Raw genomic sequence first — 25,312 nt, forward strand, 5'->3', positions numbered from 1 at the left:
TTTATCCTACAAAATGTTCCTCATGCACTTGAGAAGGATGTATATTCTGCTGCTGTTGCATGGAATGCTCTATATATGTTTCTTAAGACCTAATAGTCTAAAGTGTTGCCCAAAAAACCTTGGACTTCACACAATCCTGGGCCAATTTCTATCCACCTTTGTTGTCTCTGAATGGCATGAGGAACAGAGCCACCATATATTATCATCCGTCACTTCCCCAGTAGGTGCTTTCTTACCTCGACTCAATGCAGAATGCAAAACTGTTTCAATGCTTTTACTCCTTTTTCTACTTTTTTAAGTAAACACATAGTTTCTTGAACTTCTTGACAAAGGCTGCTTTGAATGCAATAAAATACACAGTGGTGTAACCGGTCAAGATCAGTTTATTCACCACTGAACCTCCATTGGGCACTGCACTTCCCTCTTGAAAAGAAAGCTGCCTGGAGATTATGATGGGCCTGTGGCAGGAGAAGAGATGGAGCTGGAGGATGGCTGGTAGAAATACAGAGAATTCCTGCCTTCCCATTAACTTAGTTGATATTAGCAGCTCTGACACAGTAGCCCCATGCAAGATGGCATTGCTTCAAGTGAAAAAAAGGGTGTAAAATGGAAAAAGTGGATGGTGCAAAGGATGGAAGCAAAGAACGCTAAATGAAGAGAACAGAATAGCAAATGATTTTCCTAGGCAGAAGTTGGTCTGCATGTCCCAGTCTCCTTCTGCCTAGCAATGACCGCCCTGTATGAGACTGCCAGCTTACTTGCTCCAGCGTCTTGGCATTTCCATCTTTTTGTCACTCTTCTCCCTCACCATCTCCTCATGCTCACACCATGTTTCTTACTTCTTACCTTACCCCATGGCTGGACAAGTGGTTTTGAGTGAAATCTGCTGGGAGAAAAGCTAGACCAAGATCCCTCCTATACACACATACACACATACATACATACACACACACATGCACACACACTGCTCTTAGGTCGCAATATGCCTTCAACATGTGCAGAGAACTACAAAAATAATTTCAAGGCAAGTCTTTTTACATTTTTCCAGATCCCCTGATGCATGCTCCTGCTTTATCCTAGCAATGAGGTGTATTTGCATTGTTTTATGAAAGATGTAAAAGGCTGATGAGTCTTCATTTCCTTCTATATGCAACATGGGAAAACAGCAACGCTGTGCACTTCTCTTTCTCTTTCACTATGGATGAGGGAATAAAATATTTGCAAAGTTGAAAAAATCGAGAGGCAATAATTTAGGAGGCTAACCTTTCCCTATGGCAGTGCCAGCAGATCTTTCCAGCTTGCTAAGGGATTCAGAATTTGCAGAAGCTGAGAGTCCCAGAGCTGCTGGTGATCACTTTCCCAGGTTCCTGTAATTAGATGCAAAGGCTGACATTTGTAAGGCTGGTTGAATGCCTGGCTTTTAAAATGGGGCATTGGCAATGTGCCGGAGGCACCATAAACCACAGGATGGGCAACTTCCTGAGGGTTAATTTTACAAGATTTATTGGAAGAGGAACATAAAATTACTTAACAGGTAAGTAATGTAAAGCTTTTGTTTCAAGAAAAGGATTACAATATATTCATGCTTTAGAATATAATGTGATATTTAAACTAAAAAATAATTTCTAATATAGGCTATGCCCTGGGACCCCAAGGATGTTACAGATGCATCAAAATGTACATGAAAAGGGATTTTGATAATAAAGTAGGAGCAGTACTGATATGATGCAGAGATGGATATGCAGGTACTTTGTATATTAACTCAGTTTTCACAAGTTATTGATGGTAGACCCAGTGACCTCGGGTAGAATGGTCTCTACAAAAATGATGTGGCAAGAAAAAGCTTGAGTAGAAGAAGATGCAGGTGAGGGAGTAGGGGCCAAAGGGGAAGTCGTGACCCTTATTGGGATAAGTCTTTGGGACTCATTTCTGAAGAAACCTCAGTCCAACTCATTTTTAATTCTAATAACAGAAAGTATATATTAATACTCTTCCCAATTACATATGAGAAAGCTTAGAACTGAGGTTCAAAGAAGAGGTTAGAGAGTAGACCATTCTGAATGATAATCTCATGTTCCTCTGATTGCAAAACCCATACCGGGGCATCTGTTTGCAATTCTCACAGGAACTAGTTGGGTGTGGCTAGGCAAAAAAAAAAAAAAAGGGGGGGGGACTCCTTTTTTCCAGCCAGAAAAATACAAAGTTAAGACTAGTCTGACATCCAAAATGGCATCCAGCTCAAAGAGCCTATGATCTTAGAAATGAAAAAATGTGCAAACTTTCTCAGTGCTTTTAGCAACAAAAAGCAAACAATAGACTTTTTCTCTCTTCAAGCCAAGTGGCGGTGTAATTGTCATCTACTCCCCAAGGTTTCCTAAAAGGATGCATTAGCAAGCTATCTTACAGAGCCACAACTTAGTTTTGTCCATAAAAGTATGCTGTCTTAGGACGTGGGATTTCAATTTTGAGACCACAAATAAATACAATTACTTTGTCTCTCTTATCACTGAAAGATTTTATGTACATACAGACAAAACAAAATGGTTTTATTCCTAGGGCTTAGATAAACAGCTTGGAATTGCAGAAGCAAGGTGACTACTGTTTAAGCAATAGGCTATAGTGCTTATTATGGCTAATGTAATATAGAAAGCATAGTGTGATGTTACAAACAGGTTTCATTTTCAGACACCAAACTCACAAGGGTGAGCTACAGGACACAGAGGTAGCTAAGAAGTAACAAGTGGCCTTCAGAGAAGCAGCAGAAGCAATCCCACAGAAAGCAAGGTGGTTCTCATGATAAGGGACTTCTGACTGGTGTCATTCGGAGCCCAACTAAAGCTTCTTTCACAATAAATTACTTGTGGATTACAGCTCCATTCTCGATAGGGGACATTCAGGAGGCAGCCAATAGATGTTGCTCTCTCATCAATGTTTCTATCTCTCTATCCCACTCCCTTCCTCTCTCTGTAAAATAAATAAAAACATTTTTAAAAAGTAAATTACTTGTTCAACAGTTCAGATACTCTTCTAGAATCTAGTGATATAAGTGAATAAAACACTCAAAGGCCGAAACCGGTTTGGCTCAGTGGATAGAGCGTCGGTCTGTGGACTAAAGGGTCCCAGGTTCGATTCCGGTCAAGGGCATGTACATTGGTTGCGGGCACATCCCCAGTGGGAGGGGGGGGGGTGCAGGAGGCAGCTGGTCGATGTTTCTCTCTCATCAATGTTTCTAGCTCTCTATCCCTCCCCCTTCCTCTCTGTAAAAAATCAATAAAATATATTAAAAAAAACAACACTCAAAGCCTTCTACTCTCAATAAGCTCAGATTCCAGAGGGAGAGTAAATACTAACAATAGTAGCAAAGGTAAAGTTACTACTAGAAATAATAGTAACAATCATTCTTAAATGTTTATCTTTATGTATTTGATACTATGATAGACACTTTAACATATTTAATTTTTTAAAATATATTTCTTTATTGATTTCAGAGAGGAAGGGAGAAGGAGAGAGAGCTAGAAACATCAATGATGAGAGAGAATCATTGATCGGCTGCCTAATGCAGGCCCCCCATTGGGGATCGAGCCAGCAACCCAGGCACGTGCCCTTGTTCAGAATTGAACGTGGGACCCCTCAGTCCACAGGCTGACGCTCTATCCACTGAGCCAAGGCGGCTAGGGCAATATATTATCTAATTTAATCTTACTACAAGCCCATGTGATGGGCATTGTTATCCCATTTGACAATTGAGGTCACTGAAGTCTAGAGAGAGTAACTTGCCTGAGGACACAAAGCTAATAAGAAATGTCTCAGATATTGCACCTAAATCTATGGGACCCTGAAACCAATGCCCATAGCGACTCTGATATGTGCCCTCCTCCTTCGCTATTCCTTGTACTTTAAGAGAATCCCAATGTAACTATATTCAAAGACTCATCTCACACAATGACAGAAGAAACACACATCACCACCCAGGCAAGCAGGACACAGAACCATGAAGCAAAGGTAGCCTTGAAGAGGCTTGAGAGAAACTGGGCAGCCAATGAATAAAAATGAGAATTGTTTCAGGATGATTAAAAATTAACAACAGAAAACCACTGAATCACAGTTACAATTTATACATTTAGATATACAAGTTTACCTAAATTAACTGCATATAAGTGTTATTCATAATACATAAAAAGTATAAAAAAACTTAAATATTAATTAACTGATGAATGGATAAACAAAATATAATATATCCACACAATGGAATATTAATAAAAAGAAATAAGTTAATGATGTATGCTACTACATAAATGACATCCTATATATTAAAGAGCTAATATGCTAATTAGACCAGACAGTGGAACGGCCTACCGGAATGACCTTCCGGAAAGACCAGGGGCAGGGCCATGGGCCCGCGGAGCTGCAAGGCAGCAGGGGCTGCAAGGGCTAAGGTAGCCGGGGCTGCAAAGGCCTACCCTTGCATGAATTTTGTGCATTGGGCCTCTAGTTTTAAAATATTATATTACGTGAAAGAGGCTAGTCACAAAAGAACACATATTTTATTATTCCATCTATAGAAAATATCCAGAACAGGAAAATACTGTATATAGTGAAGAAGATTACATTAATTTTTGTCCAAGGAAGGGAAAGAGGGGCTAAGGAGTGACAGCTATTTAGGGGACTCTAAGAATTGACTACACTTTTCATTGGATGAGAATTAATTTCCATGTTTTCTCTCATTATTCTCATCCAGGTTTGAATTATCTTTTTTGTCTTGTTCCACAAATATAAATATTCTACCTAATAAAAGGGTAATATGCAAATAACCATCACTCCGCTACGCCTACGATTGGGCCGGCAGGAGGATGGGGGGCAGGACTCGGGGTAGCCTATCCAGCCGTTCAGAGGCACGGGGAGTGGGACTCGCGAGTGTGGCCCCCCCACGCCTCTCAACAGCCAGATCGGCCGCCACTGAGGGGGGACTGATGGGGCCAGCGGGAGGCGCGGTGGGAGCCGCAGCAGCGCCCAGTCCCACCCCTCAGCGTTCGCGGGTCAGAGCTGCGGCGGCGCCCGGGTCCCTCCTATCACTGAGGGACCTGGGCGGTGGCGGCGCCCCAATCGTGGATGGCGGCGTGGGGCCTGGCAGATCCCGCCCCATGCCGCCACCGCCACTGGGGTCCAAGCCCCCACCCTGAAAGAAGGCGGAAGGAAAACTGGTGCCAGTAGCCAGGTGAAGGAAGGTCTATTGCATGATTCTTCATGCAAAGGGCATCTAGTATGTATATATAAAGAGAGCTGACCAATGTTTATTTGACTTTAAGGATGAAGTTAAATAAACATAGGTCAGCTCTCTTTAGAAAGAACTTCAAAAATAATTTTCACAGTTCTTAGAGAAGTTGGGTATGTTTAGCTCTTTAGGACAATGATTTTCATGTCAAATTCTTTTTAGTTTATTCTATTTTAAGAATGCACCTTGAAATAAATTTGAAAGAGACTATATTGGTTAAGGTAAAGCTAAGATGCTGTAACAAAGAGGCTCCAAAATAGAGATGTTTAATAAATATAGATGCTTATTTCTCTCTATGATAACAGTTCCGAAATGAGCATTCTGTTGGTGAGAGAATTTGTTCCATTCTGTCACTTAACCGTCAGGAATCTACCATGATGTTAAGTAGTTAATTTGCCTTCTTTAAGGCATTGTTCTCATATTCTTACCTTTCCTGATTCCAGCAAAGGAAACACACAGGATGGTCACATACCTTATTTTAAGGTACCTGGACTTAAAGTAGTACTCATCACTTCAACCTACCTTCCATTGGAGAGGAATTGGTCTTGTGACCAACCTCACTAAAAAGAAGATTTGAAATCTGTTCTAGCTAGAACAGATGTGCTTGACTACAATTCCGTTATGTAGAAAGACGGGGCACTGAATTATGACAGACTTTAAGATACCATCACTATTAGACTGGACAACATCCAGAATATTAATACCACCAAATGCTGGCCAGTGTGTAGAAGAATAGGAACCCTCATTCATTGCTTTTGGAAATGAAAAATAGCACAGCCACTTTAGAAGGCAGTTTGGCAATTTCTTACAAAACTAAACACATTCTTACCACACGATTCAGAAATTGTACTCCTTGGTATTTACCCAAAGGAGTTGAAAATGTATATCCACACAAAAACCTGCACATGGCTGTTTTTTAGCAGCTTCGTTCCTAAATGCCAAAATTTGGAAGCAACTAAAACATCCTTCAATAGGCGAGTGGATGAACTGAGGTACATCCAGACAATGGAATATTACTCAGCACTAAAAAGAAGTGAGTCATCAAGCCATAAAAAAAAATGGAAGAACTTGAAATGCATCTTCCTATATGAAAGAAGCCAGTCTGAAAAGGCTATGATTTCAACCATCTGACATTCTATAAAAGGCAAAACCATAAAGACATAAAAAGATCCGTGTTTGCCAGGGGTTGGGTGGGGGAGAGATGAATAGGCAGAGTGTAGAGGATTTTGAGGGTAGTGAAAATACTTTGTATAATATTATAATGGTGCATACATGTCATTACCCATAGAATTTACATGGAGAGCAAACCCTAAGGTAAACTATAGACTCTGAGTGATTATGATATGTTAATGTAAGTTCATCTTTTATAACAAATGCACCACTTTGGTGCCTGGTGTTGATCATAGGGGAAGCTGCACATGTGTGCTTCAGCAGGATCAGCTCCTAAAACAATATTCAAATGTGATATAATTGAAATGGCTTTGGCCCTAGCACTGTATTTTCCCAAAGAGTAATAAGTTTACACTGATTCTAATGTTACTTTGCTTTCAAAGCCAGCAATTAACTCAGGGATTGCCAAGAACAATAATGCTTCATATAGTGGGAATAACATGACCAGGGCAAAAAAAAAAAATAAAAAAAAAAATAGAATGTCAGAGAAGGGAATTTATGAGAGAAAAAAAAAGAGTCATCATTAGACTACCTGAAAGGAAGTTTTCAAAGCAAATGGAAATATCAAAGGGAAGAGAAGAAAGCAAGAGGGAGGGGAGAGCTGTCAGGAGGATGAAAGAGAGGGGCACACATTTTTGTCAATTTTGCTCTGGTTTCCAAATGTATTACATAAGGTAAGTCTTCCAGCAAGCCCAGAATTGCACAGCAATAGTTGTCACACCCTCTGAAATCTGTCAGCGTTTAAAGCTGACACGGGGCATGCCCTCAGCATTGCCGTTGGAGAATGCCTTGGTTTCTTTCCAAGTCATGTCTGTGAATTTAGACAGATGTAGTGATAAAAATATTGGCCGAGTAGGTATAAGGTTAACAAAACATCGCGTTGGTCTCCTTTTTACCAGTTAGAAGCCGAAGAGAAAACCTGAATGCAAATGAGGGATTCAATTAGAAAGCTATGTCCTGGCAGCGTTTCATGGAAAGCAGAGGGGGACCAGGTGACTTGATAGAAACATGCCTTCCATGTTGATAACAGAAATGGAATGAATAAATATGGGAGCTGAATTAACCTGGTTATGCTGTACTTATTTTTTTTTTTTATTTTTTGCAAATTTCCAGCCAGTATCTCAATGTCTGAAATCCGTTCTTCTCTGAGAACACCACCTCATACCTGGAAAGCAAGATTCAAGATTTCTCTTTTTCTCCATAGAGAATATTTCCCCAGTTACTCCAGGGACACGCTTTTCCACCTGGGCTTCATTTCTGTGAACTATATGGACTCTCATAAAATGGACTGAACTTATTTTTGCTGTTCACTTCTCCGTAAAAATTCCATTCCGATGCATCATGTCTAGCCTCCTTTGTTAAACTTATTAGCACCACGGTGTCCAAGCCTGGCTCGGAGGGCAGAGGCACACACAAGATCTGAAATGTCCATCAGGGAAGTTCAGGTCTCTCCCTGGGAGACAGGCTTAGCGGCCAATCCAAGTCTTTAACAGGAATCTGGGAGTTAAGAGCCCCTTTAAGCCTCATCTGGATCTATTTTTCCAAAAGTAGCATAGGCCTCTCTTTGGTATTTTACCAAACGTGGCTTTTCATCCTGAGTGCAAGCAGGACCCATTCTGGAAACATTACGCTGGCACAGCAGCAGCGGCTGTAGCTGAAAGTTGAATGAAAAGTCTGGATCCTCCTTCGGGGAACTTCAAAGTGGGCAAACCTGCTCCTATTGTGTTTCTCCCTTAAACCTAGTGGAGTCTCCGGGCAGGTATTCCTCCATCTCTGTCTTGCAAGAAGGCATAGCTACTTTTGCTGCCCTCAGGTCTTGTCCTCCACAGGCCGAGGAAGGCGGGAGAGGCTGGGCGAGAAACTGGCTTCCACCCTGGTCCCGAGCACCCCCAAAGGACTGGTGTGCACCCGATCCTCCGGTCATGCTTTGACTGTGGGGATGGTGTCGGAGTTTCCATGAAATGGGAATGCTTCCTCTTGAAATTGCCCTGGCATGAGATCGTCTTGGCAATTAAATGACCAAACACCTTCAAAAGATGGCTCCACCACAGTCAAAATGTTGTTATAGGAGAACTAGAATTACATTGGGTTAGTGGGTCATAGACCTGAAAGGGATGGTGAATCCAAAGCAAATAGTGTCTGAGAAATGAAAGCAGGTGGGGAGGTGGGCTGGCATAAGGGAGGGTCAGAAGGGGCCTCAGGACACCCTGTACCTCCCTGACTGCCCATCGGCCTGTGGGCCATAAGAAACAACAAAGCTTTCTTAAATTATGTTAAACTAGAGGCCCAGTGCACGAAATTCGTGCACGGAGGGGGGTTGTCCCTCAGCCCAGCCTGTACCCTCTCCAATGTGGGACCCTTCAAGGGATGTCTGACTGCCCGTTTAGGCCCACTGGGATTGGGCCTAAATGGGCAGTCGGACATCCCTCTCACAATCCAGGACTGCTGGCTCCCAACTGCTTGCCTGCCTGCCTTCCTGAATGCCCCTAACTGCTTCTGCCTGCCAGCCTGATCACCCCCTAACCACTCCGCTGCCAGCCTGTTTGCTCCCAACTTTCATCCTCTACCTGCCTGGTCACTCCTAACTGCCCTCTCCTGCAGGGTTGATCACCTCCAACTGCCCTCCCTTGCAGGCCTGGTCCCTCTCAACTGCCCTCCCTTGCAGGCCGGGTGCCTCCCAACTGCCCTCTCCTGCTGGCCATCTTGTGGTGGCCATCTTGTGTCCACATGGGGGCAGGATCTTTGACCATATGGGGGCAGCTATATTGTGTGTTGCAGTGATGACCAATCTGCATATTACTCTTTTATTAGATAGGATAGAGGCCTGGTACAGGGGTGGGGGCCAGCTGGTTTGCCCTGAAGGGTGTCCCTGATCAGGGTGGGGTTCCCTTGGGGAATGGGGCGGCCTGAGAGAGGGGCCTGTGGTGGTTTGCAGGCCGGCCACGCCCCCTGGCAACCCAAGCGGAGGTTCTGGTATCTGGAATTTATTTTCCTTTTACAATTGAAACTTTGTAGCCTCGAGTGGAGCCAAGCCTGGGGCTCCCTCTGTGGCCGGCAGCCATTTCTGTTGGGGTTATAATTGAAACTTTGTAGCCTTAAGAGGGTGGGCCCGGCCAGGGTGTGCGGAAAGCTTTGCTTCCCCTGTTGCCGGGAGCAACCCTGGCCTGCTCTCTCAAGCTCCATTCTGCCGCCATTTCTGTTTGAATTTGTTTACCTTCTATAATTGAAACTTTGTAGCTTGAGTGGAGGCTTAGGCCTGGCAAGGGCAGGCAGAAAGCTTGGCTTCCTTTGTTACCTGGGAAACCTTGCTCTCTGTGGCTGTAGCCATCTTGGTTGGGTTAATTTGCATACTTGCTCCGATTGGATGGTGGGCGTGGCTTGTGGGTGTGTCGGAGGTATGGTCAATTTGCATATTTGTCTATTATTAGGTAGGTTGCTGTATTCACGTTGGCTCCCTAACTGAACAAGTTCTCATGTTTTCATTTTACCTTTTCTAGGTGAATACTGCCATGCCTACACATACCATTTCCAGTTTGAGGATTTTTTTTAAAAGTACACTTGTTTTTTGGGTTTTTTTTTTGTTTTTTTTCTAAAATAGACACATTGGCCCATTAAGGAAATACTAACTGGATAGCTTTCTCTACCTGTTATTTTGCCAATGAATCATTATTTTTATTTATTTATCTTTATTGTTAAAAGTATAACAGATCTCCCTCTTTTTATCCCATTGATCCTCTCCCTCTCCCTCCCCTCCCAGGCCTTCACCATACTATTGTCTGTGTCCATGGGCTATGCATATATGCATATAATTTCCCTGGGTTAATCCCCCGCCTTCCCTCTGAAATGCATCAGTCTGTTCCATACTTCCATGTCTCTGAATCTATCTTGTTCATCAGTGTATATTTAGTTAGCTAACAATTTGGGTTATAATCATTACTGTTGTCCTAAAACAACAAATATTTGAAGAGTTTCTGCTAGGGACACAATGCTAGGCACTCAGTGTGCACAGAATATGCACAAGTGAATCTCTGCTGATTCAAGAATCCAATTTGGCTATGAAAACAGGATATATAAACAGAATGCTATGGAACAATATGGGGGAGCAGTTGCCAATTGTACAAATTACAAATGCTGAAAGATTTCCAGAGATATAATGACCACCAAAAGTTGGTACATTCAAGGAAGACTTCTCAGATATCAAGCTTCAACCTGTATAAGCACGTATGATATGTTTTTGTTTGAGGACTGGGGTACAGATCAGAATAAAGTGGTGGCGGTAATGGTATGTGTGAGTTTGGTGCATGTGTGTATGAGTGAGATAAGAAGAGATACAGGGTTGTATATGCCATGTTCTGCAGTTCATCAGTTCATCTGTGGGTAACAGCTCATCTGTGGGTGTACCCATAATGAGTGGATGCCAAGAAATATTTAAAACTATATTATGGTCCTAGCCAGTTTGGCTCAATACATAGAGTATCAGCCTGCAAATGGAAGGGTCCCAGATTCAATTCCAGTCAAGGGCACGTACCTCGGTTGCAGGCTCCTCCCTGGCCCAGGCCCTGGTCGAGGTGCCTGCAGGAGGCAACCAATCCAACTGATGTGTTTCTCTCACATTGATGTTTCCCTCTGTCTTTCCTTCTCTCTTTCACTCTCTCTAAAATCAATGGAACGATATCCTCGGGTGAGTATTTAAAAACAAACAAAAAACAAACAAAAACTATATTATGGAGAAAACATTGTCCTGAGAAAGGTTGAGGGAATAATAATTTATATGGTCAAATGACCACAGAAAATGATGCAAACTAAATGCCCCTTTTAAAAATGCAAAGCAGGAGTATATATAAAATTTTTGGCATACCAATCTTCATCCTGGAGAGGAGATTTCGTTTTCCCTCTTCATAAAATTTGAAAGTACTGATACATAAAAATGTCCACTGTTTGGTCTAGAAGGAGTGATCGTTCACCAGAAAGTAATGGAATAGGATTGAATTCTTCTAAGGAGATGGAAAACGTACACCAAGCGGTGTTTTTTAAAAATTAATCTAGTAAGCCTTAGACTGTGGAAGAAGAAGGGCTGGAACCAGGAGACCTTTCTGAATATTTGTTCTAAATCTATTCCATCATGACTAATAAAGTGCTGGGAATTTTTGTTCGCTTATTTTTCAAATTTTTTCTTTTTAGCTGTGGACTACTTTCAATTAAAAAAATTAAATTAACATTTCGGGGGTGACAATAGTTAATAAGATCATATAGGTATCAAGTGTACAATTTGATGGTAATTGGATAAAGAAAATGCGGTATATAGTAGGTTTGCAGTTGTGAGTATACAAAACAGAGTTCATTCTTGTAGTAGTATTGTTTTTAATTATTTTATTATTTTCCATATAAACAACTGTAACCCTGCTTTTGCCAAAGTCTGCATATACCATGGATTACTTTCTTTAAATAAATATTATTTAAAATCCCAATAAATAAAAATATAAGTGAAGCTGATCTGGATAATGGAGACAAAAACAGGGGTTCTGCATAAGAGCAAGAAAACAGCTGCCCTGCAGTATGTGGGTGCTAGGAGGAAATCAAGGATCTTCGCAAGGTGCACAGGAAATACTTTCCAGTTTGCAAAATGCTAAAGTGTCCATAAACTAAAAAGAACTGAAGTAATTGGAAAGTTAGTAAAACAGGATCTCGTGGAGTTAAAAATAAATTCTGGGGCTAACCAAAGAAGGAACCCCTTTCTTTTAGGGATTAAAATGAAACAAAAGCCACTTTGGGTTTGGTTTACTTCTTACTATCCTCTCTTGAGCCTCTAATGTTCGTGTCCCTCCTCATTTTCTTTACTTTTCTATTTTCTTTTTCTGCTACTTTCCCCCACCCCCTGTTTTTAAGTATGTCATGTTTAATTCATCTTTTGAAATTTCTTGCACGTTGCGTAAGATTCTCAAAGATGAAACAGACATCAAGAATAGGACAGGTAATAAACATAGAAAATTATGTGCATAGTATTGTTTTTGGCAGTTTGATTTTTGTTTGTTTTTGTCAAAAAAAAAAATCAAGATTGTTGTGGAGAACATTCTCAAAATGAGAACCATTTCTGCAATGGAGTCTGATTTGACTCTAGACAAGGTGAAATGAAGAAGTTGGGTCTTGATCAGGTAGACCTTTGTACATAATGCTTCCTTCCGTTAAGCAAATATTTAGGAGTTCTAACTGTGAGGCAGAAAGAATGGCCATGATGGGAATAATGCTCCCACACTGTGCTTCCACAAACTCAGTCTGCAGTGAAATCCAGACCGAAAAAAAAAGGCATGCCTTAAATTATTAAATAGTGTGACCAAATCCTCCCCCATTAAGCTTAATTCAGGCCAACAGTTTCCACTTTATTCTCACTGAAACCTTCAAAAGAAATACCAGATTAAGAAGAATTAAGTCTCCTACCTCTGACTTCAATATAGGCATCCCTCTCCTATAGTAATGAATTTAAACTATTTCTTTATATTTGAACACATTTTATTTTCCAGATAAGAGTCTCCTTATAAGAAGCTTGAGCTCAAAAAAGTTGTAATCTATTCTGCTTGATCAGAAAACCCTACAATGACAAATAAACTCCATTTTACCTTAAAATTGTAAGCCAGATTTATTAACAACCTGAGAAAAACAATTAGGAAAAAGTCAGTGTAGTGGAAGAATATTTGAGAGCTTTAGGCTAGTGAAAACAAATGATATAAACACAGATGCTTCTACCTGTAAGTGAAGCAGTCACTACTTAAAACAACCCATCAATTTTATCTGCAGTTTATTAAAACTATTATTTTTTATTAACAGTCACCTCTTTGGATTTTTAAAATATAAATATACAGATATATGCAGGTATTTGCATTTTAATGTCTGTTATTTTGCAATTCACAACAAAATAATGATAATGCTAGGTTGTATAGGCACTATGATTCATCTAAGAGAAAATCCTGACTTTATTAAAAAGAAAAGAAAACATTTTCAGAGGTCAAATCCTACTAGAGAAAAATGTTTTGTTTAACAAAAGACATTGAGCCACAGTATATGTAATCATTACATAGGGTATCTAACACAACATTCAAGAGCACAATAGAACATATAAATAGCCTCTCAAGATTCCTCAGTGAGATTTGCCCTTCATTTTGAGTCTCTTTAAATCACAGCAAACTATACCCATCAAGAATCTCTTATTTTTCCTGTTAATCTCACCTTTAACAAGAAAATAAAGAAATAGAAACAGTATCAAAAGCTAGATCACTTACCATAAATGCCTGTTGAAATGCAGGGAAATGCCTGTGAATAAACCACAAAAAATAGCAGTAAATTTTAAAGATACAGCTCTGCCCAATCCCGACACCATTTATTTCAAATTCTCTGTTGCTTGATAAAGGGATGCCCTCACATACTCAGGGTTCTGACACCCCACTCAGTTCATGTAGAAGACGTGGAAATAGGCGCATTAGGTTCACTGGAAACTTTTTCTTACCAGCATTCATCTCAGCTCACAAGAGCCAACTGTTGAATTTTCAGTAATCTTGTGAACCAATTGCTAAACACAGTTATTAATGAGAAATTAAATTACATAAACTGTCATGAAATAAGTTACATCCAAAAAATATTCAGAAATCATCTCATCACTTCCTAATTTGGCACATCTTACTATTGCCCCTGCTCTTAAGATTACTTATGCCCTTCCTATGTGAATCGTGATGGGGTGCTACTGAGCATCATGACCCCACTCCCTATTAAGTGATATGCTGATGGCTTACAATCTGAAAATATCAATCAACATTCATGTTGGACTATACCTGTGGGTCAATTGAAACTATAGGTTGGCTATAGATACAAAATTATGATAAAATTTAATAAAAGTATTCTTGAAGAATCAATTAACTATACAAAATCTTACCTAATAATAGACAAACATGTAAATTGACCGTACTTCCGCTATGCCCACAGCCAACCAGAGTGAGTATGCAAATTAACCCAACAAAGATGGCAGTTAATTTGCATAAGTAGGCGCCCATCCGGGAACATCTTTGGCACCCAGGTCACTCCAAGGTAGGCTCCGTATGGACCCTGAGCAGCCTGGGAAGGGCCTGAGCCAGGGGGCTCCTGGGCAGGGCCAAGCCTACGATTGGAGCCTAGGAGGCAGGGGCAGAGCCAGCCATCTGAGGGAGCTGGGCAGGGGCGGATCCAGCGATTGGAGGGAGAGGGAGCCAGGCATCTGAGGGAGAGGGAGCCAGCGATTGGAGTGAGAGAGAGCCAGCCATCGGAGCCAGCGATCGATCGGAGCAAGTGGGAGCCAGCCATCGGAGCGAAAGGGAGCCAGCAATTGGAGCATGAGGGAGCCAGCCATCGTAGCAAGAGGGAGCCAGCCATCAGAGCAAGAGGGAGCCAGCCATCTGAGGGAGAGGGAGCCAGCAATTGGAGAGAGAGGGAGCCAGCCATCGGAGCAAGAGGGAGCCAGCCATTGGAGGGAGAGGGAGCCAGCCATCGAAGCGAGAGGGAGCCAGCCATCAGAGCAAGAGGGAGCCAACCATTGGAGGGAGAGGGAGCCAGCGATCGGAGCGAGAGGGAGCCAGCAATAGGAGTGAGAAGGAGCCAGCCTTCAGAGGGAGAGGGAGCCAGCGATTGGAGGGAGATGGGGGCCCCATAGGCTTTAGGCCTAGGCAGGGCCCAGTCGGCGATTGGTGTGAATTGAGTTTCTAAACCATTTGATCTACGTACCTTTTCTGACTGCTCATTGGCTAAGCTCCCTGTTTGCCACTGGTAATATTCTTAGTAACTTGCATAATAAGAATCCAAAAAGGTGATCTAGGGTTTTTCCACCACACTCCTGGAGAAAAAAATGAAGGTCTGCTGCTGGAAGGCTAAGCAATGTCATATCCTGCCCTAGGTGGATTTGCTCAGTGGATAATGCCTTGGCCTGCCGACAGCAGGGCCCGGGTTTGATTCTGATCAAGGGCATGTACCTAGGTTGCAGGCTCCTCCCTGGCCGGGGCCCAGGTCAGGGCTCATGCAGGAGGCAACCAAACAAAGTGTTCCTCTCACTTTGATGTTTCTCTCTGTCTCTCTCTTTCTCTTCTACATTCTCTAAAAATCAATGGAAATATATCCACAGGTGAGGATTAAAAAAAAAAAAAAAAAGAAATGTCATATCCTATGAAAGACACATCTTGAAAATGCCTAAAGAAAGTTGTAATTTTTTCATGGTGAAGGGACTGGAGTCCGTGTTGATGAAAACACCTTGGTGGCTGCGGTGACTGGCAGTGGCTGCAGCAGCGGGGGGATGGGGCTGGTGCCTTCCCCTGATCAGCCCAGTCGCCTCCCATAAAGGGAGTGGGCCTAAGCCATCAGTAGGACATCCCCTGAGGGCTCCCAGTATGTGAGAGGGGGCAGGCTGGGCTGAGGGACCCCTCCCCCCCCGAATCTCGTGCACCGTGCCCCTAGTTTATAATAAAATGTATTACACATAATTTATTCTTATACTCATGTGATGCACATTCTTTTTATTAGTAAAATTTAAAAAATAAAATTATATACACACATACTAATTTTTTAAGTCAGTTTTTAAACTTTTACTGGCACATCACTGTTTATACCATATGCTAAGGACTAAATATTTTTTCCAAATTAGGTCATAGGAGAGGAGCCTCATGAAGGGGTTAATGCTTGTGTAGCATCCCAAGCTTTCCACCACATGAGGGCACATACAATGTGAAGAAGGTGGTCTGCAAACCAGGAGTAGGAGACCCTCACCAAACACCAGATTGTCTGGCACCTTGATCTTGGACTTCCCAGCCTCTAGAACTGTGGGAAATAAATATCTCTTGTCTAAGCCACGCTGTCTATGGACAATTTTTAAGCAGCCCTCTAAATTAGACTTTGTAACAGTAGAATGTGACCTTATCATGGCAAAGTCCTCTGCCAGTGTACCTTTGTGTGAAGTTAATCAAGCTGTTTTTGTCCTTTTGGGCTTTCAATTTTCAACTGAAATTAAAGATGATAACATCCATTATATAGAAATGTGCCGTGGGAATTAATAACAGAATCTAAAACTGCAGTTGCTGTTGACTGCAATAATTAGCGTTATTATTGAGCTCAATAATAATGAAACATCTGTTGTTGTTTTTTATATTTTTCAGTTACATATATACCACATTACATTTTCCTTAACATCTTTAGAGAATGTATGCTTATTCCCTTTTCATGGATGTTCTATTTTAAAAGACACAATGTGCATGATTTTGTTTTAGAGAGAATAATAATTGACTCTGTTAAGTTAACCTATATGTCTGAAAAATGACAGGTGTTTTTTTTCCTGTTCCTTTACTAGTACATGCTCATATTTCTATCAAGAAAATAAGACAGTGTCTGGAATGATGTGGGAGCTATTTTATAATGAATTAAAGAGCTAATTCTTTGAGTCCTTGATTTCTTGAAGTGCCAATAAAATCTGAAGAATGTTCTTGAATGACTCAATCCATTCAATGAATCAGAACCAGGAAAAGAGGGTATGAAGTGAATGCTCCTGAAAATGTTGGTGTCTCTTTACAGGCATTCACCAGGACTATCAACAGGTTTTGTTCTCAGTGAAAAATCACCTGCATGCTACTGTAAGCAAATTGTTACTAATCATGAGTGCTCAGAGAACCAAAATAGCCTACTTAAAAATATAAATTAGAGAGGAGTTAGGGTCATCTCTAGAATGTGTGCTATGCTCACTCAGGTTCCACTGTGTCTTTTAAATGAAGTAGAGAGGTGAGTTTTGGAGCTCATGCCCAGGAATTTCATGGGAGGGAACTAAACACAAAAATATCACCCATCTTGTGCTTGCAATACAGAAAGAGAAAGGTTTCAGAACTGCTGCCTGGAGCCATCAAGAGAGAGCTAGAAGATACTACACTGTTCTCAACAAGTGCACTTTCCCTCCCACTTAGGCATCCTTTCAGTTCATGATTATGAGACTTGATTCAAGGGTCTATGGGAGGATTCAGATGAGTGAGCAATACGGAGTATCTGTCGGACAAGTAATCTTGATTAATGCCAATTCCTATGGTGGACACGTAATGCCTGCCAGACTCCACTTCATGGGGGAATGTGTTGCCCTAGAGCAGGGCTTCCCATCCTTGTCACAACTGATATTTTGGATCAGATAAGTATTTGTTGTTGGGGGCTGTCTTGTGCATTTTGAGATGTTTAGCAGCATCTTTAGACTCTATCCACTTGGTGCCAGTAGCATGCCCCACTCATGACAATCAAAAATATTTCCAGACATTGTTAAATGTCCCCCAAGGGGCAAAGTCACCACAGATTGAAGACTACTTCCCTCTAATCTAGAGCCTAGACCCTATCAGTGCCATCAGGGATTGCCTTTTCAAACATTTCCTGAGATTCAAAGAGTCACCTCATTCAAGGTCATGTCCCTTCCCAAGACAATCCATCCCCAATAACTAATCAATGCAGAAGATAAAGGCCTTGGCTCATCTTGGCTCATTTCAGTGATGGGCCCTACCTGCTTCCCTGTGCATACTCTTGCTTCCTCCCCTTCTCTTCTCCAGGTATTGATCCCAAGTTCACACCTTAATAAACATCCTGTACCCTAAACTGTCTCAGAATCTGCTTCTTGGGGAAATAACTTGAGTTAACTCCCTTCTGCTTCCATGTTAGGTTCAGCCATATGAGTTGTTCTCCCCTCAGACCTAGCAGAAGAGAGCACATACTGAACAATTAATGGCAGCTTTCCTTTGCCTCAGCTCCCAGCTCTATCTTGGAATCAATCATGCAACTTAAAAATTGAATCTGAATGTACCAACTGCCTTGTCTGTTTTAACAAGGACAAATAGCTTCATCTGAAAATGACATTGTTGCCTTGTATGTGAAGGCAAACAGATGTTTAATGGAGGATAACTTTGGTAATAGTATTGCATTAATTCAAACAAAAAGGCAGTGATAAAGCAGAGGTGGAAATACAACATCATGGAAAATATTTTGTGTAAAACAACTTTACATATAATTCATCCAAACTAAATCTCCTCCATTCATCATTTGTTATTACTCAAGAGAGAAAGATTGAGGATAAAAAAGAATGAGCAACTAAGCTCAATAGAGGGATTTTGTGGCACACAGTCTGTGCTCTTGGTCATAATAGATTTCTGATGGAACCACCAAGAGTGTGTAGCATGAGGTTTATTTATTTCAAAACTATACTGAACATAGTCACCTCCCACAAAAGTTCTCTCCGGTGGAAGAATGGTAGATTGGACCAAAACTCAGGTCAATTTTGCCTGTATTGTTTTAAGTGTACGTATATCAGCAGTCACCTGTAGAACCTGGAGAATGACATCACCAGCCTAATTTATAAGGCTCTAGATTCTTCTTCCAGCAAGACCAAAAAGCAAGCAGTCTCTGTACTAACTGAGTCTGAGCATATAGCCATCAGAAACCTGCTTCATAGAACTTGACTTTTATCCAATTTTCCCCCAAAATCAGTATGCATTTTCTCTCTTGGGGGAATAAAATATTCATTTGACTTAGAGAGTGAAAGAGGATTTTTCTTTTGTGAAGTTACAGATTGGGAAAATGCTTCCTTATCCCAGCATGTGCATTCCAAGTAGATTTGTAAAAACACAAATCCTTAAGGCTGTATACTATGTCTCCCATCCGCTTTCATGTCTGTCTCCACTTATCCCATTTCAGTAATTTGAGGGCAAGGAAGGAAATATCCCTCAGCCTCTTTGTCTTGATCCTAACAGTTCCTCAAAACCGAGGCAATCCAACATCATGGCCTTTACTTGTTTTTCTGTGACCTTGTATTCCAGGTTCATACATTCCTGCAAAATGGGAATTTCTCCCTCTCCTCCTTACCCATGGTCATTACCATCCACCCATTGATTATGCAGCAGACTAGTGATCTGACTAGGACTGACTACCCTCAGGTTCATAGGAAAGGTGCTGATTGACCTAAGTAAGCAGCACACACTCCACTTAGCCACAAGAATAGAGATGGAGAATTCTGACATCACTGAGCTGTTGTTGTAAACTAACTGTAAAGTGCTCCCAACTTCTAGAATATTTCAATTTCTAATCCAAAACTTTTTTGTTGGTTAGCCAGTTTTAGTTAGATCTTCCATTACTTAAAAGCAAAAGCATGGTATCTATGTATCTTTTATTTAAGTGCTTTTAATTATATATCACATTTCACTAAATTGAAGAAGCTGTTGATTGTCAAAAACAAACAAACAAACAAAAAAAAACACACCATTATTTTGTTGAAGCTCTATAAGTTAAATATAACAAGTGTTTTCTTATCCTTTAGGGTTTTTAGTGTGTCCTTACTAAAATTTATATTTTGGATTTATTTAGATAACTTTTAAAGTCACATCTTGCTGCATAGATAAAAAGGAGATAAATTGGTTAAGTTTTCCTAAAAAATCCTCACATTCAGAGTCCAGTACTTCTGAATCCCATTTCAAAACAGAATCATTGATCTAATGTTTCCAGAGTTCTATCCTGTGCTCTCAGGAATGGTGGTGCTGACCCAGTCCTTCAGGAGTGCTTCACTGAACTTTTCTTCCAAGCCTCTAGCATGACCCTCTCTCTAAAGTTGAAGCTGACTCCTTCTTAATTGCCAGAAAAATGTTTCAGACAGCACCCAAGACACACACCTCCTCCTCAAATGGCCGCGCTTGGTTAATTGTTTGGTTGAAAGTCACAGGGGTCAATTGTCTAGGAATGACAACTAGTGAACCTCATCACAACTATGCTGGACTATAAAATATCTCAGTTTATAAGAGGCATCCTGATTTCCAATAAGTTAGAGTATGAGAAAATGGGCATCAGTAAAATTCAGGGTACCATCCTTTGTCTTTAGATGTTTGGTTATCAGCATAGTGGTCTGTGCCATAGTTCCCTTATACAGAATGCAGAATAGTTGAATATTTCTCAAAGTGTGATATGCCTAACTCTAAGAGTATGCTTTGTCCAATTCAATGTAATGCATACATATTATTTTGACATACTCCATTATTTTTCCCAAGTCTTCACCTCTCCGCACCTCACCCTTTGCTATGTGATATTGCATAGGGGAGGATGCAGTTTCCTTGTCCCACTGATGATGGATATGATGTGGTTTGGCCAATTGGATAATTATAGACATGCCATTCAGGCTTGTACTTTTGCCTTTGGAGGAAACTCATGAGTAGAACATGCTTCATATAGCTACTGGTCCAGAGAGGCTCAGAGGCAGGTAGAGCAGACCAACTGAACCCAGCCAGCCAGCTGCGCCCCAACCAACCCACTGGCATGCGGCAAGAAAGACATGCTTACTATTGTATCTCACTAAGTTCTGGAGTTGTGCTTGTTACACAGCATTACTATGAGTGATAATATAAATATGCTAAAACTATGTTATTATAATGTATTACAACAAGGATAATGGTTTCCCATGTAGGGTGACATTATACAGTTTTCTTTGAAAATAAAAATATGTAAAGAGTCTATTAAAATATCAGGTAGTTATATTATAAGGTGGAATTAAAATGCTTAAAATTAAATAAATACTGATGCAATAAATAGTATTGAATTTTAAAAAATGATCCAATTAAAAACAGTATTGAATTTTTAAAAAATATATTGAATTAAAAGGCAAGAGACCAGGGTCACTCACTAGCTATAAATATGACAACCAATAGTATACGCCCTTCAGTGCCTCAGTTTCCCAACTGTAAAGGATCAGAGTTGGACCAGATGGCTTAATCAGCTATTAGATTCTATGGTGCTATAAACCAGCCTGATATCCTTCTCTATAGCTCAGGATAAAGGTGACAGAGAGACAGGCAATTTTATAGCATCCTGAATTTCTCATGGTGTTTGGATGTGGTAGGTGGCAGTGTGGCAACAACAATGGCTGTCACTCTTGAGTTACCGCACAGTGCTGAGCACTGGGCTGAGAGCTCTATGTATATTATCTGATTCATTGTCATGAACAATCCTGTGATAAAGAATCCTGTATAAACATGAATAAGAGTAAAGCTAAGAAAGCTAACTTGCTCAAGGTCACAGAAAGGAATGCTAACTAAAAGATTCATTTATTATTTTATGTAAGCAACAATTGATCCCATTTTTGCCTTTAGTATTTCTTTATTATACAAATAAGATATGAATAAATTCTCAGATGGTTCAATGGGACAGGTGTAGGCAGACAGCAGTGAGAACTTTCTCCTAGAGCCACGCCCCTCCCTTCCTCTGAGTTAACTAGAATAACCTCCTCCCAGGCCCTTATGGTCCTTAGTATGGTGAGCATCATACCACCCTATGCATTTGCACTGTAAAGGCTGAATACAATTGCATCTTTTTGTTGATCTCAATCCTCTAATCACTTCTCATACTTTAATAACATTTAAAGTTAGAAGCTCCAAACTCCCAATAATCTGGCTTCCCCTCTGCCTTCCTTCCTTTCCACTTTTTCTCTTTCTCACAGAGTCCCAGCCACACTGGCCTCATTTTGTTCTTCAAACACACAGAGCACAATCCTGCTTCAGAGCCCTGGCCTTGCTGTCCCCTCTGCCTGGCACACTTCCTTTTAGATCTCTGATCAGGTGTCCCCTCCTCAGAGAGACTCTCTCCTGCCTGCAGCCAAGTCACTCTCTATTCTCTTAGGCTGTGTGGCATCCGTTTAGGACTCCTCTCACCACCAACACACAGATGGTTGCTTGTTCATCATCTCAACTTCAGTTTCCCCGACTGGCATGCAAACTCCCAGGAAGAACTCTGTCTCATTTATTGTTGTACCACCTGCACCTGGAAAGGGGCCTGGAACTCAATCAATATCTGGCAAACTACTTGATTAACAATTGATTTCTATGGCATATGCAACCATAGTCAAATATACCTCTTTCTACACAAACTGGAGCATACATTGTGTTTTATGTTCTGAGACTCGCTTTTCTCATGCAGTAGATCTTGAAGCTTTGCAGTGTCCGGGTATATTGATCTATCTCATGTTCCTAATGTCTATACACTACTCTATGGAATGGTTCCTCTATGTTTATTTAACTGTTGCCACATTGATGACCATGTAGATAGATTATAATTTTTTCTATAACAAATAACTCTGTAATAAGCATTCTTGACTATGCCCTTATATGCTTATCATATTCTATTAGGATATATTCCTATACATAAAATTAACTTTTTTAACCATCAGGTTAAAAATGTACATTTAAAATTTTGAAAATACTGACAAATTGCCTAATCCTCCAAATTTTTTCAGTATAAAAACATCTTCAACAGTAGAAAAGAACAAATAATTCCTCTACCTGCCCCAATACATGGGTGAATAGAACAAAAGGATACTGTTTCTTTAACAAATTACACTGGAAAATGCAAACACTACCAGTGCATCTCTCATTCCCAAAACGAAATAATCTGAAGATCAAGGTCAATTAAAGAAGACTGTGCATAAGCTCACATGGAAATGGCCAGTGAAGTGTTTGGAGTGCACTGTGAAGCTCATACAGGCACAATAATTATAAGCAATCACTTTGTTTTGTTTTCTTCATTATACCTTGGAAATAGCTGTCATAAAGTCATTTATTGCCAGCTGCTTTCATGTTTATAACTACAACTCCATGCAGCATAAAACAAACTATTACACAGCCATGAATAGTAGCAGTCCTCTTCCAAACTTTATATTTTCCAAGAAGACAGCTGGATTAGTTCCAAGGTGAATTTATTAGATGTGAAATGCCAGAACCAGCAAAGGGGGAAACTCGCCCTTGCTGAAGCTTGCTCGTGTAACTGGTAGGAATGTTCTACTATAAACTACACATATGTGAAAACGAGAACAGCTCACCATAAACCTGTGAACCCAAAAGAATGTGCATTCTGGTCCAAAATGTCTTCATCTGTAAACTCACTTTACACAGAAGCTAAGGGAAGAAGCAATGGTTAAAAAAAAAACAAACAGACAATAAAACCTTCTCATATCACAGCAAACTAGTTGTGCAACATGAACGCTCCTATTGAAACAAAATGTGCCTGAAATAAATGCGGGACCAGAGCACTGCCCGATTGGGCAAAATGTGTCTTTTCAATAACCTTAATCGCCTCCAATTTTGTAAGTATCCCTTCCCCATCTTTCTCTGACTCAAGTATGCGTATTATGTACACTTTATATCCCTGGCATCAAGGGCCGGGAGCATGAGGGGATGCCCACAGGTGACCTTTTCCGCTGCAGAGTCCAGGGAAAATAGAGGTAGCAGTCAATCATTTCAGATCCCCTGAGAAGTAAATTACCCACTTGAGAGTGAAAGGTTCACTGCTCATAACCACTGCCAAGGCCTAACTTTGGCTGCAGGGAGAGGCATTCCTGGCGGAAGGAGGGGCTGAGATGAGAGGGAGGAGCCCTGTTTCCAGGGGACTGAGGGACCAGAGCACTGCCCTAAAGAGCACAGGGCTTTAGGGGAGCCCTGGTGGACTCGCTGACCTTGAGCTTTCCTCAGCACGGCTGCAAGGGACACTGTCAGAGTCCAGTTCTTTATCATTCCCATGTGCCCCAGCCCACGGTGTGTCCCCCCACCCCTACACACACACACACACACAGAGAGACACACACACACACAGACACACAGCTACTGTCACAGGATTGCCCTCGTTTTGCTGGAACCTGCTTTGCAGGTGCACTCAGACAGCAAGGAGTTCCAGAATCAAATCCCAGGGCAGCCTTTAACCAATGAGCATGGGTGGGGTGTGGCAAGGTGTCAATACTCAGGAATCCTTCCCCTGGTGGGGACAATGTTGAGAGATGACCTTCACCCTCTGGTGAACATCACCACTAGATTTGTAGTCTCCTGGGATTTGGCCCAATATATCCACCCGTCCCTTGCAGTCTCAGTTCCTCGCATCTCACCTACTTTTTTTTTTTTCCTGGGATTTTCCCAATAAACCCCTTTCCCCGAAATCCTCATCTCAGAGTCAGCTTTTGGGGAATTGTTGATTTGTAGTGTTGTTAACCTTGCTGTGGCTGGCCATGGAATGTTTAAAATAAAATAAAGTTAGGGTGAACCTCGGTGGAAAGAGACCACATGATCATTTCCAGTCAGTATTGGTAAAAGGGAGAAAAGGGAGAAGTAAAAGCAAGTCTATCCTTACAAAGCCATGAAAAGGGAGAAAGAGCATCCTCAAGGCCACAAGAAACGTGAGCAACCAATATCTGGCTGGAAACCAGTGGGAGGCTGCCACGGAAGTAGAACTGGGTGGAAATTCAGAGAGCAACCCTGTAGGGAGGAGGTGGTGGCCCTGGGACCTCATGGCTTCCATGCTGACTGCAGGCCCCAGAAAAACAAAAAAAAAAGTGTGCTATGTAAAAGTTTGTTAAAAAAGTCCAAGCAGGGTTATTATCTACTCTTGGTTTTCAGTCAATCCCTGGCTTCCTTAATAACTTGAATCTTCATTGCTCCCTTAATTAGAAAGTTGAAGGTCTGACTTCCAAAGAAAACATTTATGAAAAGCCATCAACAACAAATAACCACAAAACAAGAAACACAGGTGGTCTCAGAGAGGAGCAGCTAAAAAGCCTTGGCCCCCTTGGTGGTGAGGTGATATTTCTCAGGCTGTGAGATGGGTACTATGGCTCAGTAACTCAGCCGTTTCTTAGCCAACCTGTGTCTCAAATGTTCTTCCAAGCATCACTAATGATCTGCTAACAAACTGAACAGCTTTTAAAAAGGAGAGAGATCATACACTTTCAATAATATTTACTGAAACCGAAGCTTCAGCTATCCGGTTCTTATCTTGTGGCTAGAGAAACACATAGGAATAAAGGTACCACCTAATCAATTCCAAAGCTCCTGG

At 41.2% G+C, this 25,312-nt stretch overlaps 1 protein-coding gene across 5 annotated transcripts in view; it reads right to left on the reverse strand.

The window, feature by feature from the left end:
* Positions 1 to 25,312, reverse strand: part of MACROD2 (mono-ADP ribosylhydrolase 2) — a gene marked incomplete at its 3' end in the record, with an annotated part of 1,993,251 nt that overhangs the window by 593,590 nt on the left and 1,374,349 nt on the right. For all 5 annotated transcript variants that reach the window (XM_079784766.1, XM_079784764.1, XM_079784768.1 and 2 more), the window contains exon 7: positions 13,717 to 13,747. In XM_079784766.1, coding sequence (XP_079640892.1) covers positions 13,717 to 13,747 — 31 coding nt within the window. The remainder of the gene's footprint in view (positions 1 to 13,716; positions 13,748 to 25,312) is intronic.

This window comes from Cnephaeus nilssonii (genome assembly GCF_951640355.1).
Source record: "Cnephaeus nilssonii genome assembly, chromosome: 11".
In the NCBI taxonomy this organism is placed as follows: Eukaryota; Metazoa; Chordata; class Mammalia; order Chiroptera; family Vespertilionidae; genus Cnephaeus; species Cnephaeus nilssonii.